The sequence below is a fragment of the Eulemur rufifrons genome, chromosome 7 (genome assembly GCF_041146395.1).
Source record: "Eulemur rufifrons isolate Redbay chromosome 7, OSU_ERuf_1, whole genome shotgun sequence".
Taxonomy (NCBI): domain Eukaryota; kingdom Metazoa; phylum Chordata; class Mammalia; order Primates; family Lemuridae; genus Eulemur; species Eulemur rufifrons.
The window spans coordinates 261,029,657-261,047,338 of NC_090989.1; the positions used below are offsets into that span (position 1 = coordinate 261,029,657).

A 17,682-nucleotide genomic window follows, 5' to 3' on the forward strand; every position below is an offset into this window, starting at 1 on the left:
CCAGATTCTTCATTCAACAACTATTTATAGATTACATACGAGTAATGTGCTAGGGACTATTATGGGTTATATGCTAGTCAATAAATAGAATTTACCTAGTAGAAAAGGCAGTTTTATATCTCTCATTTCACTTGGTCTTATATTATGAGCATTTCTTGTCTTACTAAAACTTTTCTAAACATGGTTATACAATTGTATCATCACTGATTTAATCTCAGTTTTGTTTTGTTTTTACGGTTAAACTATTCTCAATTTTTTTACTAATCTAAAGTGTGTATTCAAATCCTTGCCCACATCAATACTTAGTTCCTAGGCCAGAATCCTAGAGTTAGAATTAATTAGCATTCTTGATGTACATTACCAAATTGCTTTCCAGAAAGACTTATTTTTAATAATATAACATTATAATATTATTAAAATGACTTTAGAAACCATAAAAGATAAACACATTTTTTTTTAATTGAGAAATTCATAAAGGAGAAAAATAAGAGGAAAAAAATATCTGGGTTTCCAACGTATTAAAATAAGCATTCTTTAGTTTTCCTGTTTGAAAAATGTAGTTCTTATTTTATAATACAGTAAATCCTTTTAAGAGTTTCTTTCATTACAATTAAATGGCTACCAGTGTGTAGAAATAGTTACTGATCAGGTAGTTCAACTAAATAGATCATAATAAGCATCATAAAAGACAATGTCAGGAACAAACTATTGGTACATGCAGCAATTCAAATGAATCTTGAGGGAATTATGCCAAGTGAAAAAATCCAATTCCAGAGGATTAATACTATATGATTCCATTTATATAACATTCTGGGAGTGACAACATTATGGAAATGGAGAATGGATCTGTGGTTGCCCAGTTGGAGAGGGGGTTGGGAGGAAGTGGGGATAGCAGTAAAAGGGCAAAGTGAATGATTCCAGTGATGGTGGGTGTGTTCTGTATCTTGATTGTATCAATGTCAGTATCCTGGTTGTGATATTGTACAATAATTTTAAAAGATGTCACCATTGAAGGGAACTGGCTAAAGTGCGGTCCCCAACCCCTGGGCCATGGACCGGTAGTGGTCCATGGCCTATTAAGAACTGGGCCACACAGTAGGAGGTGAGCTGCAGGCGAGGGAGTGAGGCTGCATCTGTGTTTACAGCCACTCCCCATCACTCGCATCACTGCCTGAGCTCTGCCTCCCCCTCAGCCAGCGTCTCCCCTCGAGCCGTGGAAAAATTGTCTCCCATGAAACTGGTCCCGTGTTCCAAAAAGGTTGGGGACTTCTGGAAAGGTACATGGAATCGCTCTGTGTTATTTCTTAGAATTGCACATGAATTCACAATTACCTCAAAATTTAAAATTCAATTTAAAAAGGAAAAGAAAGAGACAATGTCATAAGTTCTATTTCTATGGAGCCCCCACAGTTTTTATGGAATGGTGAATTCGATTTGGAAGGGACCTTAGTTCCTCTAGTTTAGTGGCTTGTGACCTGTGGTCACTAGCTTATAGGGTCCTAAGGTAAGAGTAGAGGTTTACAAGCTATTTCAACATTTTTAAGTCTAAAAGATATTGATATTTGCCTCAGTAAAGCTATCCTAAAAAACTCCCCAAATCTCAATTTTCTTTGCTTCTGTGTGAAATTATTTTACTTCTACTTGGTAATACCTTTTCTCACACTAATTCTATCTTCTGGTTGACAATTTATTTGCCTTGGATTTTTAAAGTGAGAATGTGAATTATTACTTATAAATGCCATTTTATTGGCAAACAGTCTTTTAAAATGCAGGTTCCATGGGTAAAGGACATCATAAATGCAGGACTTATGATGGCAAAAAAAGAAAGGGAGGAAGGGAGGGAGGGAGGAACATTGTCAGGCATTGCATTAAATGCTTTCAGGATGCTTATTTTAACAATCGTGGGATGTAAGTATTATCATGTCTCTTTTAAAGATGGAAAAACATGCTCAGAATGGTTAAATGAACTTGCTTAGAGTTTCTAAACTAAGTGCTAATTCTGTAATTCGAATCTGCATCTTCCTGACTCCAAAGCTGGCATTCGTTCCTTCCTGCTTCTCACATCCTACCCTGCGTATGAAACTCTTCTACGTATTCCCAATAATTTATCCTCTAGGAGTGTCTAAACATTTAAAATCATTCATCCTATTAGGAAAAAAGTTTGAGCATAGTTCCCCAACATATTTACATGTATTTATATATTTATATATCATAGCTGTTACTAATATATGCATTATAAAGCATACTAAAAAAGAAATTTTAAATAGATGAGAAATATAAATAGAAGTGTCAGGTGATCCTGTTAAATATACTCCCGAGGGTGTGTACCCCACCACAGAGATCGCTGATATACACAAGTACTTCTTGAGATGTAGGCTATGGACTTTATCAGTATCTGGGGTACTTTTTAAATGCATATTGCTGGGCTTTATCTCGAATCCAACTAATCAGACTCACTGGGGTTAGGGGCCCAGGAATCTGCATTCCTAGACTTTCCATAGTTTCAGAACCATTAATGTATCCTCTGCTTGAATAAGTACATGACACCTTTTCATTGTATTTGGGAGTAATTATTACATTTTTTGGGCTTTTTTTTTTTGGCTAAACATGACTGGTTCTTGAAGTTGTTTCATGCATGCCAATATCCAGCCTTCCATATCAGCAGCTTTTTGTCTCAATGTCTAGTGCATTCGAGCCATACCTTCTTCTTATGATTGACTTTACCATTTCAAATGTGTTTTAACTTTTAATGGCATGGTGAGAACATAAAGAACCTCAGCCCTCCAATGGGGTGGATGTGCAGAGTTTCAAGAGTATAAAAAATAACTCATTCTAAAATTGAAACCGGAAGAGTGGAAGAAAATGGATGTAATTAACCATCTGTGGAAATCACCCCAGAAAATAAGTTACTATAAGAGAAGATTCTTAAAAAATGATAGGAAGAGTTTTCCAAAGCTTGGGCAGACCCAGATTTGCTCCCCAAAAGCATCTGAGAGAAGGATCAATTTATAGCTTAACCAATGTATCATCTAATGCATTTTAACTCCTGGTAATGGTGAATGAGAGGTACTTTGATGCTGACAAATACTGGGGAAAATGCAAAAGAAGAATTCTTAGTCTGCCTGTCCTCAGCACTAGACAAGGAAAGGCTGCTGTGCTTCTAGAGGACTCTTTTTTTCCCTTCATTTAAAGCCTGATATTACAGTAGACCAAGTAAAGGGCTGCATAAGAGTGTGTCTGGGATTCATCATAACCTACTACTGCTGTGTATCAGGATCCAAGTGTTTGCTGAGTTTTCATCTGGAAAGAGCACAGGAGTTGGCATCCTAAGACCATTATTTGTTTGAGTGGTATCTTCTCTTTTTCCTATTTTGTGACCTTGAGCAGGTTGCCTAGCGTCTCTGAGCATATTTCCCAATCTGTAAAATGGGGATGACAATGTTTGCCAGAAACTATTCGTAAGGTTATTGACAAGCTGAAATAAAATGTATTTAAAAGAACCTCAAAAAATTTAAAGTGCCGCATGTGAGATGATGAAGCATCAGAGTAGGTGGCTCTTGACAAGAAGCAAGTTGGCTGTTCTTTTACTCTTTTAGCATAGATGTTTTTGGCAACCTCTTTCTTCACAGAGAGTCCAAATCTAAACTTCATGGCAAATTATATTAAATTTACCACATATTCTATGGGAAATAAAACATGAAACACAGAAAAAGTTCTAAGAATAGAGATGTTTGTTGCAGCATTATTTATATCTGAAAACAATATTATTAATCTCCAACAGTAGAAGAATGGTTAAATAAATTTTAAATCACCCATAAAATGAAATTATGTCGCTGAGTAAATATTTATGAAGCATTTATAATGACATTATAAATATTAATGAAAAGCTTTTAATGATTCGTTTATGTAAAACTATTTCATATATGTGAAAATGCTTAAGAAAAATGCATACCAATACTCCAAAATGTCAATAATTTTTTTTCTGAGTGCTAAGAATGTGTGTAATTTTTTTTCTAAAATCTGCATACATTTATCTTAAAAATTGCCACTGATTCTAAACAGGTTAAGTTTTAGGGAGCAGAGTAACATTTGGAAAACTTGATTATCTTTAATGTAAATCAGAATCATTTAAAGTATGATTTTTAAATCTATATTATTGATATATACATGTAGAACTCTGTATCTATGGGAATATATATGGCTTATACTTCCTCATTTGAGATGGAATGGCCTTATGCAACCATCATTTATGAATAGTAAAGAGAATTTAAGTCTGCAAATGATGAAGAAACAGTAGCTTTCTACAGTAGAATATTACATGTCATCTTTGTTCTTTCTGCTTCAGGTGCTGATAGTCTGCAGCACAGGCTTGGCTGGGATTATGCTGCTCAACTACCAGCAGGACTACACAGTATGGGTGCTGCCTCTGATCATCGTCTGCCTCTTTGCTTTCCTAGTCGCTCATTGCTTCCTGTCCATTTACGAAATGGTAGTGGATGTATTATTCTTGTGTTTTGCCGTTGATACAAAATATAATGATGGGAGTCCTGGCAGAGAATTCTATATGGATAAAGTGCTGATGGTAAGTACTTTTCATGCCCTCTACTGCTTTAGGGATAAAAATACTAATAAAAATAAATATCTTGCAAAACATTCTCTATATTTGATTCATGCTATACGCAACTGAGTAATTCCAAATGAAACTAGTAGCACTCACTCATGAATGAGGTTAATCTTGGGGAAGTCAGGAAAAAAGGCCTTCTTGGGTGTGGACGAGACCATTTCAGATCCACTTAGCTAGAGCAGTAATCATTAAGAGTCAGTCCTAAATTCACACTGTTCTCCCCTGCTGCCTATCTCTCTGCAATTAGTTGGATTTGAATTGACTTTTTAAACCTGCCTTCTCGCCCTTGAATTGGAACATTGGGCCACTGATGTTTTAAGTGCCTTTTCCTGAAATGAGGCTCAAAGACAAAAGGTCTTATTTCCCAGGTCCTTGTGCCTACCTGTGTTTTTTCATCCACCATCATTCCAAATGTTATTGCTGTCAACCCTAGTTAATCATCTTAAATATGCTAGGCCAAACTGAAAGCATTTTGTAATGAATAGAGATAACAGACTCAAGACTGGTAGACTATACTGTTTTCTATTAATCAAGATCTGAACCTTTACACAGATATTATTTATATTCATATTTTGATAGTTATGTAGCCCCTGCAACTTCTCTATATTAGGACATCAATTTAAATGTTTTAAAAATTTGAAAACCATGTTAAAATGGTTTAAGTACTATTATCAGCAATGTTAAATGCTACCAAATTAAAGATGCTTTTTAATAGTAGTACTTTTCTAGTAAGCTGTGAAATATTGTTATCTCAAAAATGGGTAATATTGAAGAGTAAACATTATACATTGTAATACAAGTCATTTTTCATGAGCATGTTTTATCCAGTTAAATCTAAAATAAGTGTATTAACAAATAAGCTAATAGATTTTTTCAATAACAAAAATTCCAAATAATTTAGCTGACCTATTTGATACTGATTTCCTCTTTTTCTCAGAACATCAACCAACTTTTGGATATTTTCTTAATGTCTAAATTAATTCTGTTTATTTTCATAATGGAATTTGATACATGAGCAATGCATCTCTCGTAAACCATCTCTGATTAAGGCATTTAGAAGAAGAGTTTTTGTTTTTTAAGCCACTGATAAACAGTTTAGAATAAAGAACAGTTTTTCTTCTTTCAGTTTCTCTATAAGGGTGGTGAGGATATTTAATGAAGAAGTGCTTCATAAACGTTGACAGAATAGAAATGTTTCCTTTGAGGCACATTCTCATTTTAACTACTTCTAACCAAAAATTCTGGTTGATACACCCTGTCTTCCTGCTTTATGAAGTAATGTCAAGGTCAAATTGACTTTTTTTTTAAAATAGCTTATTTATGGTTTGGTAAGAAACAGTATTTTGTGTTAGCAATATCAATGCTTTCTCTTACCTTCTAGGGTTATTTTAAAGTGGAGGCTTATGGATTAACTTGTTCGTGTTTCATTTAGCCTTGATATGGAAAAAATAAGACAACAAATAAAACGATATTCTAACTGTGGGAAAATAGTCTTTTAATAATGTTAGGTATTTTCTCTTCCAGATAGAACTAACATTATCTCTTGGAGCCTTAGTGAGATTGTCACAGTGAATGGATGGAAAGAAGATTTGTTTTTTATCAATGGATTGCAGGCCATTCCCACAAATTTAGCAGCTCTTATGTGTGATACCAAATATTATTGATTGCTATGTTTTTAGGCCATCCATTTGCCAAGATTGAGTCAAAAATGTCAGCGTTCTTTAGAATTCATCTATTAACTGAAATCTGATAGGACCCAAGAATTTATGCAATGTGGTCCCTATTTTGCAGGAATTTGTGGAAAACAGTAGGAAAGCAATGAAAGAAGCTGGTAAGGGAGGCGCTGCCGATGCCAGAGAGCTAAAGCCGATGGTAGGTGGAGATGAGGAGGTGGCTGCCCTCCAAGAATTTCACTTTCACTTCCTCTCTCTCTCTGTCTTCACTGACTGCACTTCTTCAGGAGAAGCTTTTGTTATCTGTATCACACAGGACATGCTGCTCTTTCTGTTTGTGTGCTTGCCCATCACTTGGATGGCAGAATTCTTGTCACAACTGAGACCACCTTCTGTAAAAGTAAGCTGAAAGGAACAGCTTCCTCCTCAGTGCTCATGGGGGCTAGGGGATGATAGTTTTGTCCCTAAGGTAAAACTGGCATTTCTCTTGTTTTCCTTCTACCTGTCAGTGTATAATCAGACTGAACATATGGGTGTACGCTTGAACTGACGGTTTGGTTTTTATCATTTTGAAAGGTGATAATAGCGATTCCTTTCAACTTGCTAAAACTCATATTCTCCCCCTTTTAAAATATTGTTCTGTTTACATTGCTGTCTTTTCCCCTTTGCTGACTTTTTCTTCTGTTGCCTATATTGTACTTTCTTTGTTTCTTAAAGCTATTTTTCAGTAGCAAACAGGCTGTTTCCATCAGCACCCACATTCCCACTCAATAAGACAACCTAGTCTTCTCCCAGCTTAATTGTGAGAAGGATAAATTATCTCTGGTCAGTGAGTTTATATATATATATAGACAGATATGTCTCCCTACTCCACTTTCATTTGAATAAAGCAACTTAATCAAGCTAAGAGAATCTTGAGTTGCTTTTGCCATAGATATTCTCACTGCAGCATAACAAGAGACGCCTCTAGCATATATTGGCCTAATTACTTCCTTATTATACAAATGTATTGTTTTTTAAATAGCATGCTTATTTCCAAAATATTATATAATTGTCTACACCCTTAAACAATTTTAAACAAGGTGCCAACTGATTGCATATAATGCCCAAAAGTTTGAGGTGAGAACTTTCCTTCTTTCTTCCTTACACTTTAATAAAATGGTTTGATTTATAAGTTTTCAACTTAAGAAACATATGATATAAAACAAGCTTACTTAAATATTATAAGAGCAAAGGAAATAGGTTCATTTATGGGAGAAGCAGGAAGGCTATACATATATACACAATAATTACATATTCCACCTAAATTAAAGCCTCAGCAGAATGTTCAGATATGAACTCTTTCTTCTATAACCCCTTCTAGTGCCTATTTTGGTGTTGCACTTAACAACATGAATAGTTACATAGTCAGACTTAAATATTTAGATTCCCAAAGCACAGATCGCTCTAATTACAAGTAAAGGAACGTAGAATACCCACGGAACTCTTTATTGTAAGTGGGCATCACGCAGAAGTGGATTGCGTGGGTACGGGGGAGCTCACCAACAATCTTCCCAGCCATGTTCCTTATTAGCTGGGGATATTAGCTGGGCGTGGTGTTGCACACGTATAGGCCCAGCTACTTGGGAGGTTGAGGCAAGAGGATCGCTTGAGCCCAGGAGTTTGAGTTTACAATGAGCTATGATCATGCCACTGCACTCCAGCCTGGGCAACAGAGTGAGATCCTGTCTCTTTTTATATATATGTTAAAACAAAAAAAAAAGGAAAGGGAGAAGTGTTTGCAGGTTGAGAACTAGCTAATTTGGCCATGAATTGGTATTTATTTCCATAGTATTCTTTAGTGAATGGTAGGTGAATTGTGGTAGACCAGAATACAAGTATACCTACCTCATCTAAACCCCTAACCTATAGGTAATAATCCTAGGAGAATTGCCCAGTTATATGGTATTCTTCCAGAAGCCAAAAATTTTAGAAAGTTTTTTTCCTAATAATATTTTCAGTTTAAAACTATTGTCACTTACCTCAAACAATTCATTAAAATTTTCATTTAGTGTTTTTTTTTTTTTTTCATTTTATGTTGTTCATCAGTTCATCGCTTGCAGATTAATGGCAAAAAACCTCTGCTTTGTCCCAAAATACATCTTTTATGTGCATTGTTCTTCTGGTACATTGGACATTATAGCATTGGGTCCCTAAGAGTGGTGTTTGAAATGGTTAAAAAATTCCCCCAAAGGCAAGTGTGAAATGTTGCTCACAGAGTAGTTTTACTTTGAAGCCCTTTGGTATCTTATCTTCCTTATCTCTCTTTCACAGTGTGCATGATTAGAGTTGGCCCCTCCTACCCCCATTCCCTCCTAGGTGTTTTTAAACAATTATCTGAGAAATCCCCTCCCCCCCAAAGTTTGGGGATTGGTAGAATTTAGAATTGCTTATTTGTATTTGCTTCTTTTAATTCACATAGATGAAAGTTCTGTAAAAGAGCATCATGCCTATTTTGCAGTATCTCTGGAAACATTGCTGCTGTTTGAATTCACTATCTTCCTCCTTAATGGAATATTTTAATTTAGGGCTTATTTTTAGCCTATAAAAAATGAGGTTTTAAATTTTGCTTTTGGCATGGGATCACTGAATGAAATATGAGAACTTCCAGTTTTGTTCTTGAGCCTTTTCTTGAGAGAGCCTCACTAGTTAAGGAAACTTTAAAGATTTATGAGTTCTTTCTGTAACTCTGATTTTAGAAAAATTTACCAAATGTGATGAAGAGGTTTAGGAAAGAGATTTTCTGGCTGTCTGCTTGCTAATTTACAGAAGAAAGGGAGGGGAAAACCTGGGTACTGTGGGAAGGGGACTAGAGAAGTGTGCTTTGCAGATCTCAAAGATGATCCTGAAGGAAGTGTGACTTTCAACACTTATGAGAATTTCAGCCCCAGGAATATGGGTTCAGGGGAGAAGGATTCTCAATCCATTTGCCCTGCTGCTGTTTGTGACCATGTGTATATTTGTAACATCATTCATGATCTTCTTTTAATGGTAATTGTCTAAGATTATACTCTGTATGACTTTGTTTTCTAGGCTTCTGGAGCAAGTTCTGCTTGAACCTAGCCGACGGTTATGGAACCCATTGACATTCCAAAACAATATATACACATAACTATGTATTTGTGTGTGTGGGTGTGTGTATATATGTATATGTATGTGTGTATATATATGTATATGTATATACACACACACACATAATCAGCCAAAATCAGAGAAAAGGAACAGGGATTTAATACCTTTTTTATGCTTATTTTTGTCAAACATGTACTCCTTTCATACGGGTGGCTTTTACAAGGCAACTTCCGTCATTTAATGTTTTCAATTGTAATTGTCTTTATGGATATGTTAAGATTCATATCTGATTAACATTTTTAATAACTTAGAGGAGATTTTAACTTTAGTTATTTAAATTAGGTAAAATTATTGTACCAAATTCTCTGTCTAAAGTTTATTCAGGGGTGATTTCCCTGATGTGTGTGTAAAATCAAGATCTTATTTTACTGATGCGTACGTCCTAGTGGGTCAAGACTAGGCATGTGCTTTCAGGAAAATAAGGAATTACTCCAATCAGTTTCCCCCAATCAAAGAAGCCATGTCATTTTACTTTTAGAAACATACAAGTGGGTCCAATATGGGAATTTTCATAATAGTTCATACATTTGTCAGCCAACATTAAAAGGTAACCAACTCCTCAGGTATTTGTAGTTTACCCTAATGCTTCTTTAAAAGAAAGTAGGTAAAAAAAAGAAAAAGTTAGATAAAATCTTTCTTATGCAAACTTTTTTCTTATATTTTTGACTTTCTTTCCTTTTTGACTTCAGTAGCATCCTCCACACATTTGTGTGCCTGATTTGAAAGGAAGCTGGGGCACCCAGTGAGTTTAGCCTTTAAGTTTCTGTGTATTGATTTGCAGATTAAGTAATGCTGGGAGGAATAAAGAAGGGACAGAAACATGGAACATAAAGCATTGAAAATTCCGGTGCTTGGGCTTCTGCTTCAGAGGAACGTCAGTGGCTTAGGGTTAAACGGCCATTTTATTTAAATGCTTGCTATAAAATCTGAAAACACACTGGCAGGTGCTCCTCTCCTTGGCAATTCATTGAGTATCCAGAGTTCTACGATGTTTAACTGAAGAATTGGTTAATGTTTTGATCCTCCAGTGCGAATGTTCTTTTTGTTTGGGGGTGGGTTTGGGGTTTGTTTGATTTTGTTTTGCTTTTGTTTGTTTTTTATTCCTGAAGCTTACCAGATATGAATGGCTAATATTCCATTGTTCTGCTTATTGTAATGGTGAATGCTTTAAGAAAAAAAAGTGTAATTTGCTAAGAATAATTCATGATCTGTTTATGCGATAACTCCTTTTTGTTACAATTTTTTTAAAAAAAGCTATTTTTGTTAATGTAAAGTAAATATTTCAGAGCAAATTTTTTAAACTTATTGCACTAAATACAGGCTCTGTACAAAAAAAAAAAAAAAAGCCTCAGCATTTTATCATTCCATGGAAGGAGAATCTTTTGAAAGAAAGCATTGCCTCCTACCAGAATTAGACAGTGAATTAGACCAGTATTATGGAAACGCATACAATTAATGTCACTAGGGCTTAAAAGCAGCTGTTTGCTAATGTGCTTCCTTTCAAAGGGTTGGACCTTTAAATTGCTGCAAAAGGTAAATTGTATTTTTTTTTTTTTTTTAAATATTGGTGTTCTTTAGCTAGGCTAAAATTTGCTAAATGCCTTGATTTCTTTTCAAAGTTCATGTGATATTTCTGATTTTTCAGAATATTTGCAATAAGAGTCTGGATTTAAAAAAGAAAAACTACAATTAAGAGCTCATGTCTTAGCAAGATCTGGGAAACCAACATTATGAGAGTAGCTATTTTGAAACAATAATTCTCCAGAAGTTAACATCTAACATCTAGTGTCGCCAAACAGTATCACTGTACTCATTTGAAATGGAATAAATATAATTATGTAACTAACAATTGTCCAAATAGGTGAGAGAGCAAATCATGTAAGAAAATTCAGAATACCATCTGTTTGATAGCCACACAGATACTGGACATTCAGAAACATTGGGAACTAAATTTAGAATTGGCAAAAGTATAGAAGATGGGTATCAAAACAGAAGACATTCCAGGAGCTAGCTATCTTAGATGTCCCTCCAAAGTGACCTGATGGAAGTCTTGAACTTGGAAATTAGGTTCTACTCACTTGGACATCCCTGCATCATGGACTCTTGCTGCTCCCTGTTCCATATGCTCGCAATCTCAGCTATTTGGAAGCCACCAGGAATGCTTTCTAATTATCATTTGCAACTAGAACTGTAATCAGAAAGAAATTTTGTATTTTTGTATAACTTGATTGTGTGCCATTTTATATAACAGGTCCTGTTTTACAAATAAATTTTGTTTTACTAACATTGTGTTTAGAAATTATGATCTATGTGTAACCATGTCATTTGAGTTCCAAATTAATTGCCAAGCTGTTTCCCCTAAGTAAATTCATGTGCCATATAGATATATGCAAATATGCATATATATTACACAGGCACACACAGAGAGATATTTGATATATGGGCTATCACTCTTATGTGAGCTTTATTCCTTGATTAATTTGATAAGCCTTACAGAGGCTTTTAAGCAATATTTAAATGTGTTGAGGTTATGTTTGGATATTCCTGCTGCCTCTTTCATTCATTGCAAGTCATTCTTCAGCTAGCTATGGGCTGCCTTACTGCTATTTGCTCACTGCTTCCATCTCCTGCCCAAGTGAGAAGAATAGATGAACAACAAAAATTATCTGTGAAATGTGGACATGACTAATTTTATAAACCATTAATTCTGTGTTATGGTTTTTGTCTTTTTCTGTAGTGGATCTTCAAAACTAAATTCAGGACTCATATTTCTAACAGTATTATAGTTAAGGTCCTCTATTGCAAGTGGTGGCAGCGCTGACCAGAGAGGCATGGTTTCTGCCATCAGATGATTAAAGCTCTAGTGCAAAATTTAGAACTTCTAGGCTCCTGCCTCAAGAATAAGCTCTGCCATAATGTAATCTGGAAGAGAAAAGGTTATATTTCAGTGTAAATACAAGAGGCCCATCTTCTATGAGAGGCTTGCCAGTAAAATAGTAATAAAACGTTAACAGTTTAGCTGGGGCACTGAGACTGTATAATCCTTGCATGGATGAGCAGAGCTCAAAGCTGGTTGTTCCTTTAAACCATTTAATGCAATGGCTAATGTTTGGGATTAAAGCTTTTATCCTATCCTATAGGATAATTAAGTCCTAAGTCATTGCAACTCAAGTGGCTTAACTGTGTATTGGTCCCCAAACTTTTTCCATAATGGTTAAGAAAGAGGCACTTAACTGAGTCTATTTAAAAATTATGCTAGAAGTAGGTTTTTTCTTTACTCCATTACTCTTATTTTTCGTTTTTTTCAGTGAAGGGCATTAAGCTGCTGATCATAATCTCTTCCCAGTACCACTGATGTTGGTATCTGCCAAGGGCTCCCTTGTCTTCCCAGGGCAGTTTTAGGAATTCACCCCAGTAGGGGGTGTTCAGGAGTTGACCCCTTTATCCTGCTTTAACCCAGAGTAATACCTCTCTCATTCCTCTTCAAAACAACTGTAGGAACTGCAGGCTCCAAATATTTGTAAGGCCACATCAGTGTCCCCGAGACCTCAAACATTTCCATCATGCACTATCACTAGCTACTAAAGGCCATTTAAAGAGATCCCCCAACCTACAAAGTAGAAACCTGGGATCAGTTCCAAAACCAGAGCTGCCAGTAATGGGGACTTGAACACTTTATTTTATTTTTGATCAGTAACTTTCTCATTTAAATGGGACTTTCCAATAGCCTTAACATAGCTTCTGAGAAGTTTCCTTCAGAAAGGTCTTTAGGCGTTCGCTTTTCAATAAGTAAGTTCCTTATTGCTTTTCTACTGCTACTTAAAATCCTCACAGTCTGGAGGCTTATCAGTGCACCTGCCACAGTTAATTTCTGTATTCTTTTCATACATTCCATCTGACAGATAGGAATGCCCTGTAACGGCTTGCCTAGAGTTGTTAAGAAGTGGTCTGTGAGTATATGTTGGAAAATTGTGGGTCCAAAAGTAAATGCATAAAGCAGAGATTTGTGTATTCTATATTCACAACATAGAATGCTTTTTGCTTTAAATGCATATTCATGTATCTTTGTGTACTAAGGAATGCATGTTAGCCCTTTTGAAAGTGGGGTGTGTTCATACACAGTGACTGCTTTTGGAATTAACTCATCTTTGTCTAGTGCCACATAGCCCAAATTTTTAAAAAGCAGGACCCTTGAGTGTGCCCAGAGAAAATCTAAAGCTAACAAACTTAAAAAAACAGAACAAAAACTAAACATGTTGTATACACTTATAAATTTAAAATAGCACACTTTTTCATTCAAATTTCATAAATTTGAGCCAAATACTTGGACTCCATATTTTAATTTAAGAGGACAATTTTAATCCAAGATTTAAATCTTTGAAAATATCTTTCTTACGGAAAACTTCAAAGCAGAGTTTTTAAACTTGTGAATTTCTATGGAAAACTTCTCTTTTCTATAGAAGTCCTATACTGCTCTTTCTTCCTTACCGTCTTGATTTTTTATGTGTAAAAAAAGACAAATGATTTTATTTTCAATATTGCATGAACAGTTGCCACTTTTGTAAATTATATGGACAGAAATAGTTTGTTATTTTCTAAGGAAATTCATTAGTAAATTTGTGAAAAATCTCTGAAATTGTTAGGGTCCCACATATTAGGCTATTCAGTTTTGATACGATGTTTTACAACTTAAATATTTCCTCCAGGCCAGGGAGCTCAGAATAATAAAGCTTTCATTCATGATCTAGTGACGATCTAATTGAACATGAAAATATTGTCACTTACAAATGTTTCAAAAGTTTTTCACTTTTATTTGCTAAGACCCAAATTTAATATTTGATATTCAAAAGCAGGTTCTTTTGAGGGGGCCATGGGTCCTTTTGAGCTTATGAAAGCTGTGGACTATCTTTCTCATAGTACATCTATGAATATTTAAAATGCTCATAGAATTTCAGGGCCCTGAGACTGCCAGTCCCCACCTGACTACCCTCTCAGGGGCTAGAGAACACAAGTCTAAAGCCTGCTCTAAAGTTGTTTTGATTTTTTTGAAATGAGGAAGTGATTAGGCCTCCACTAAAGATACTTTTGAGATGATACTTAACCACCTTTGGCCTGGAATCATTTTTGTAACTTAAAGACTTTGTATAATCTAGTACCAGGATAGGAAATAGAAACCACACTAATATAAATGAATAACAAGATGGTCAACACTAAATCTTCACAACAGTAAGATTTCTTTCCTTGGAAGTAGGAGGGTATGTATGTCCTGGGGGGAATTTTTCGCAAGGTACCAAATTATTTGCAATGGACCTAAAAATCCAAGAGGAAATGAATAGGGGATCCTTGTAATTGTCCATCTAGGAAACACTTGATTGTTTTTATTGTAAATCAGATAGGACATTATGTGGCATAGTGTTATCAGTATATCACTGTCTTGAGATATATGTGTCAACATGACGAAGAACAGATGATGGTAAATGAACAAAACTCAAGTGTAGTCCACAGTTAAAAAAAAAAAAAAATTAGTAGAAAGTTGGAGAAGCTGAGGTTGGGGGTAGAAATGCAAAAGGTGTTTTTTTTTCCGTGCATAAATCAGGGAGGTGTTTCCTGTTTTTGAGTGTTTTTCAGTCACCCCTAAAGCAGCTTTGGGCCACTCTACCAATGGGACCACATCCCGAATCCCCTATATCTACCCCTCCTTTCTTCTTTAGGGAAGCACATGGATTTATCTTACTACTAGGTAAGGGTGCTGCATCTAACAGGGAAAGCTCTCTGGGCCTTTGGAAAAGCAGGCAGAAATCCTTAAAGGAGTTTGAAGTTCTTTTAAGATTTAATTCCAGTGATCATGACTGATAGTCACACATCAAACCGTTGCCTACATTTTCAGGCTGAAGAAAACGGAAATCTCATAACTGGCTGGTGAAGAAAGGAGAAAAGTCAGCTCCCTACCCCAACCCACACTCCCAGAAGAGCCTTAATGAACCTTCCACAGTAGTAAATGGAAAGACCACTGGTGGAAATTTCCATATCAAGTAGAAAAGGGCCTAAGTCCAGTGTAAGTATCTAAATTTGGTACGTCCTTTTGTCATAGAAGTGTATGACTTAAAGGGAATGTTCTGACCCTCATGTATGAATCTCATCCACCCATCCCATCAGCTAGGAATATAATTCGTGTTCGCTGTTGTTTGAGGACGATGTATTAAATCATTCCATGTGAATAAAAGTAAGGATTGAAAAGAAGACTTGGGGAATAATTGGGCAGGTAGAATGGGTCCCAGTGACCGTTCTAACTGACCACTGGAAGATTTGAGAACCTTCTTCATATTCCCTGTTGATAGGTCAGTCAGGACTTTTTTCCATAAATTGTATTAGACACCACACAGGAATGTGACAATAATAGGACAGCTATGGAGGCTGGTGATTTGAGACAGACTATTAAGTATATTTTTCCCATTCTTTAGGTTCCAGTACTCTGTGCTCAGAATTTCTGGAACTTTCTTGTTTTTGCTAGTTTTGATTTCCACAGATGATCATGTGGGTATAGGTACCTTTCGTCCATGTTGCCTTAGTGCTGCTAGATTGTGTTGTGTTGTTGAGGTTTTCTGATCTCTTTCCTACATAAGGGTACTAAGAGCTCCATAACAAAAAGAAGTTTCAATTACAGTCTCAGAGTATTCTTGACCACGGAATGCACTTCTAATAGATCTTGCACCTAATGAAGTAAGTTCAGAGGTTTGTTAGCTGATTCAATTACTGAAGGAAAAACCTTACAGCTAACAAAAAGGTGAGGGGCAAAGTGTGAAGGGCATCAAACAAAATGACAGGGGCTCTGAAAAACAACCAAAGACAAAAGCATATCTTCTGAAGACCAAAGGTCCAACTTTACTTACTGGCTGGCACAGCCTTTCTGAACTCTGTGAGTTTAGAATAGAGCTCCTAGAACCAGGCAGCCAAATTTAAAGATCAGTCAATACGATAGGGACCTGCTCTTGATCTCTCAGGCACTGAGTCTTCACATCCAGTGTCCAGCCCAGCCCAGTGTGTGGCGTGATACGGACGGAAAACACACGTCGGTGTGTCTTGATTTCTCACTGCTGTGTAATCCAGCATGAGAGTATGTTGTGGTGCCATGTATTTCTCAGTCTGATGCCTTTTTGTTGTTGTTGTTGTTTTTGGTTTTTTTTTTTTTTTGCCATTCCATCCTATTTCCATAGTGCCAAAATGAATTTTTTGTATCTTGTCTTTGTCTTTTACAAACTGGAGGATCACAGGGAAGCCTTCCATGAATTCCATAGTTTGGGATCATTTTCCTTACCATTATTTTGAGTTTCTGTGTGTGTGATTACAGTGTCACTACACTGTATTCATGTGGGGAAACAAACATGTAGGTGCTTGAACATGCCCCACAGACACAGTTGTAGCCCTAGTCTTTGTGACCGTCACTACTGACACAGTGCAGACTTTACAGATGGAGCGTTATGCTCTCAGAGGACTTTAAGAATATGTATATTAAGCAATTAACTTTCTGGAGTTATCAAATCTTGCTGGGAAATTAACTTCCAAGAGCTCTGAATTGGATGGAACTCCATCTGGTTTCAGAGTACAATGAGCCTATATGAAATGGAGCTTTGAAATGTTTTTCTTGTGCAGAAATATGAACTAGAAAAAAAAAAGTGCTGATCTAATGCTAAGTTTTCTCTGTGTACTGACTCAGTTGCCAGAATTATAATGAAAACTGTATTTTAGTCTAACAAATGTATAGACTTTTTTATGTAATAAATAAAATTTTATAGGAAAGAATGTTATTGTCTACCGTGTCGTAACGCTTTCCCATGCCCAGGGTGGTGACGGATAGAATCATGGGCAACATCTGGATTTCAAAGTAGGTCAGTGTGCTGCAAGGGTGCCCTAGAATTTCCCGGCTATTCCTTTCTGTCTCTCAGCATGTTCTAGGGTCCTTGGAGTATGAAATATAAATATACTTAAACCAATTTCTGAAGTACAGAGTTCATCCACTGACCAGCCAGACTTCATAGCTGGAGACTGAGTTGCCTTGTGAATGCGAAGGTTGCAGCTGAATTCAATCATCAGGCAGAGTAGAAAAGCTCCGTTAGACAACATCTGTCATGGAAAACATGCATTGTGCCTGGTACAGTGCCCTGCACATGAATGGAAGCCTGGATCTGGACTGAGTTAGTGCTTTTTTTTTTTTTT

General features: G+C 36.1%; 1 protein-coding gene across 3 annotated transcripts in view; it reads left to right on the plus strand.

The window, feature by feature from the left end:
* The window catches only part of SLC44A1 (solute carrier family 44 member 1), a 166,917-nt gene that overhangs the window by 120,212 nt on the left and 29,023 nt on the right, over positions 1-17,682 (plus strand). Inside the window, exons 14-16 of one of the 3 annotated variants that reach the window (XM_069474518.1) lie at positions 4,346-4,582; positions 6,416-6,496; positions 9,370-9,687. In XM_069474518.1, coding sequence (XP_069330619.1) covers positions 4,346-4,582; positions 6,416-6,496; positions 9,370-9,393 — 342 coding nt within the window. In that variant the 3' untranslated portion in view covers positions 9,394-9,687. Of the gene's footprint in view, positions 1-4,345; positions 4,583-6,415; positions 6,707-9,369; positions 9,688-17,682 lie in introns of those variants that run through there. The other 2 variants (XM_069474519.1, XM_069474517.1) reach the window with 2 other exon arrangements.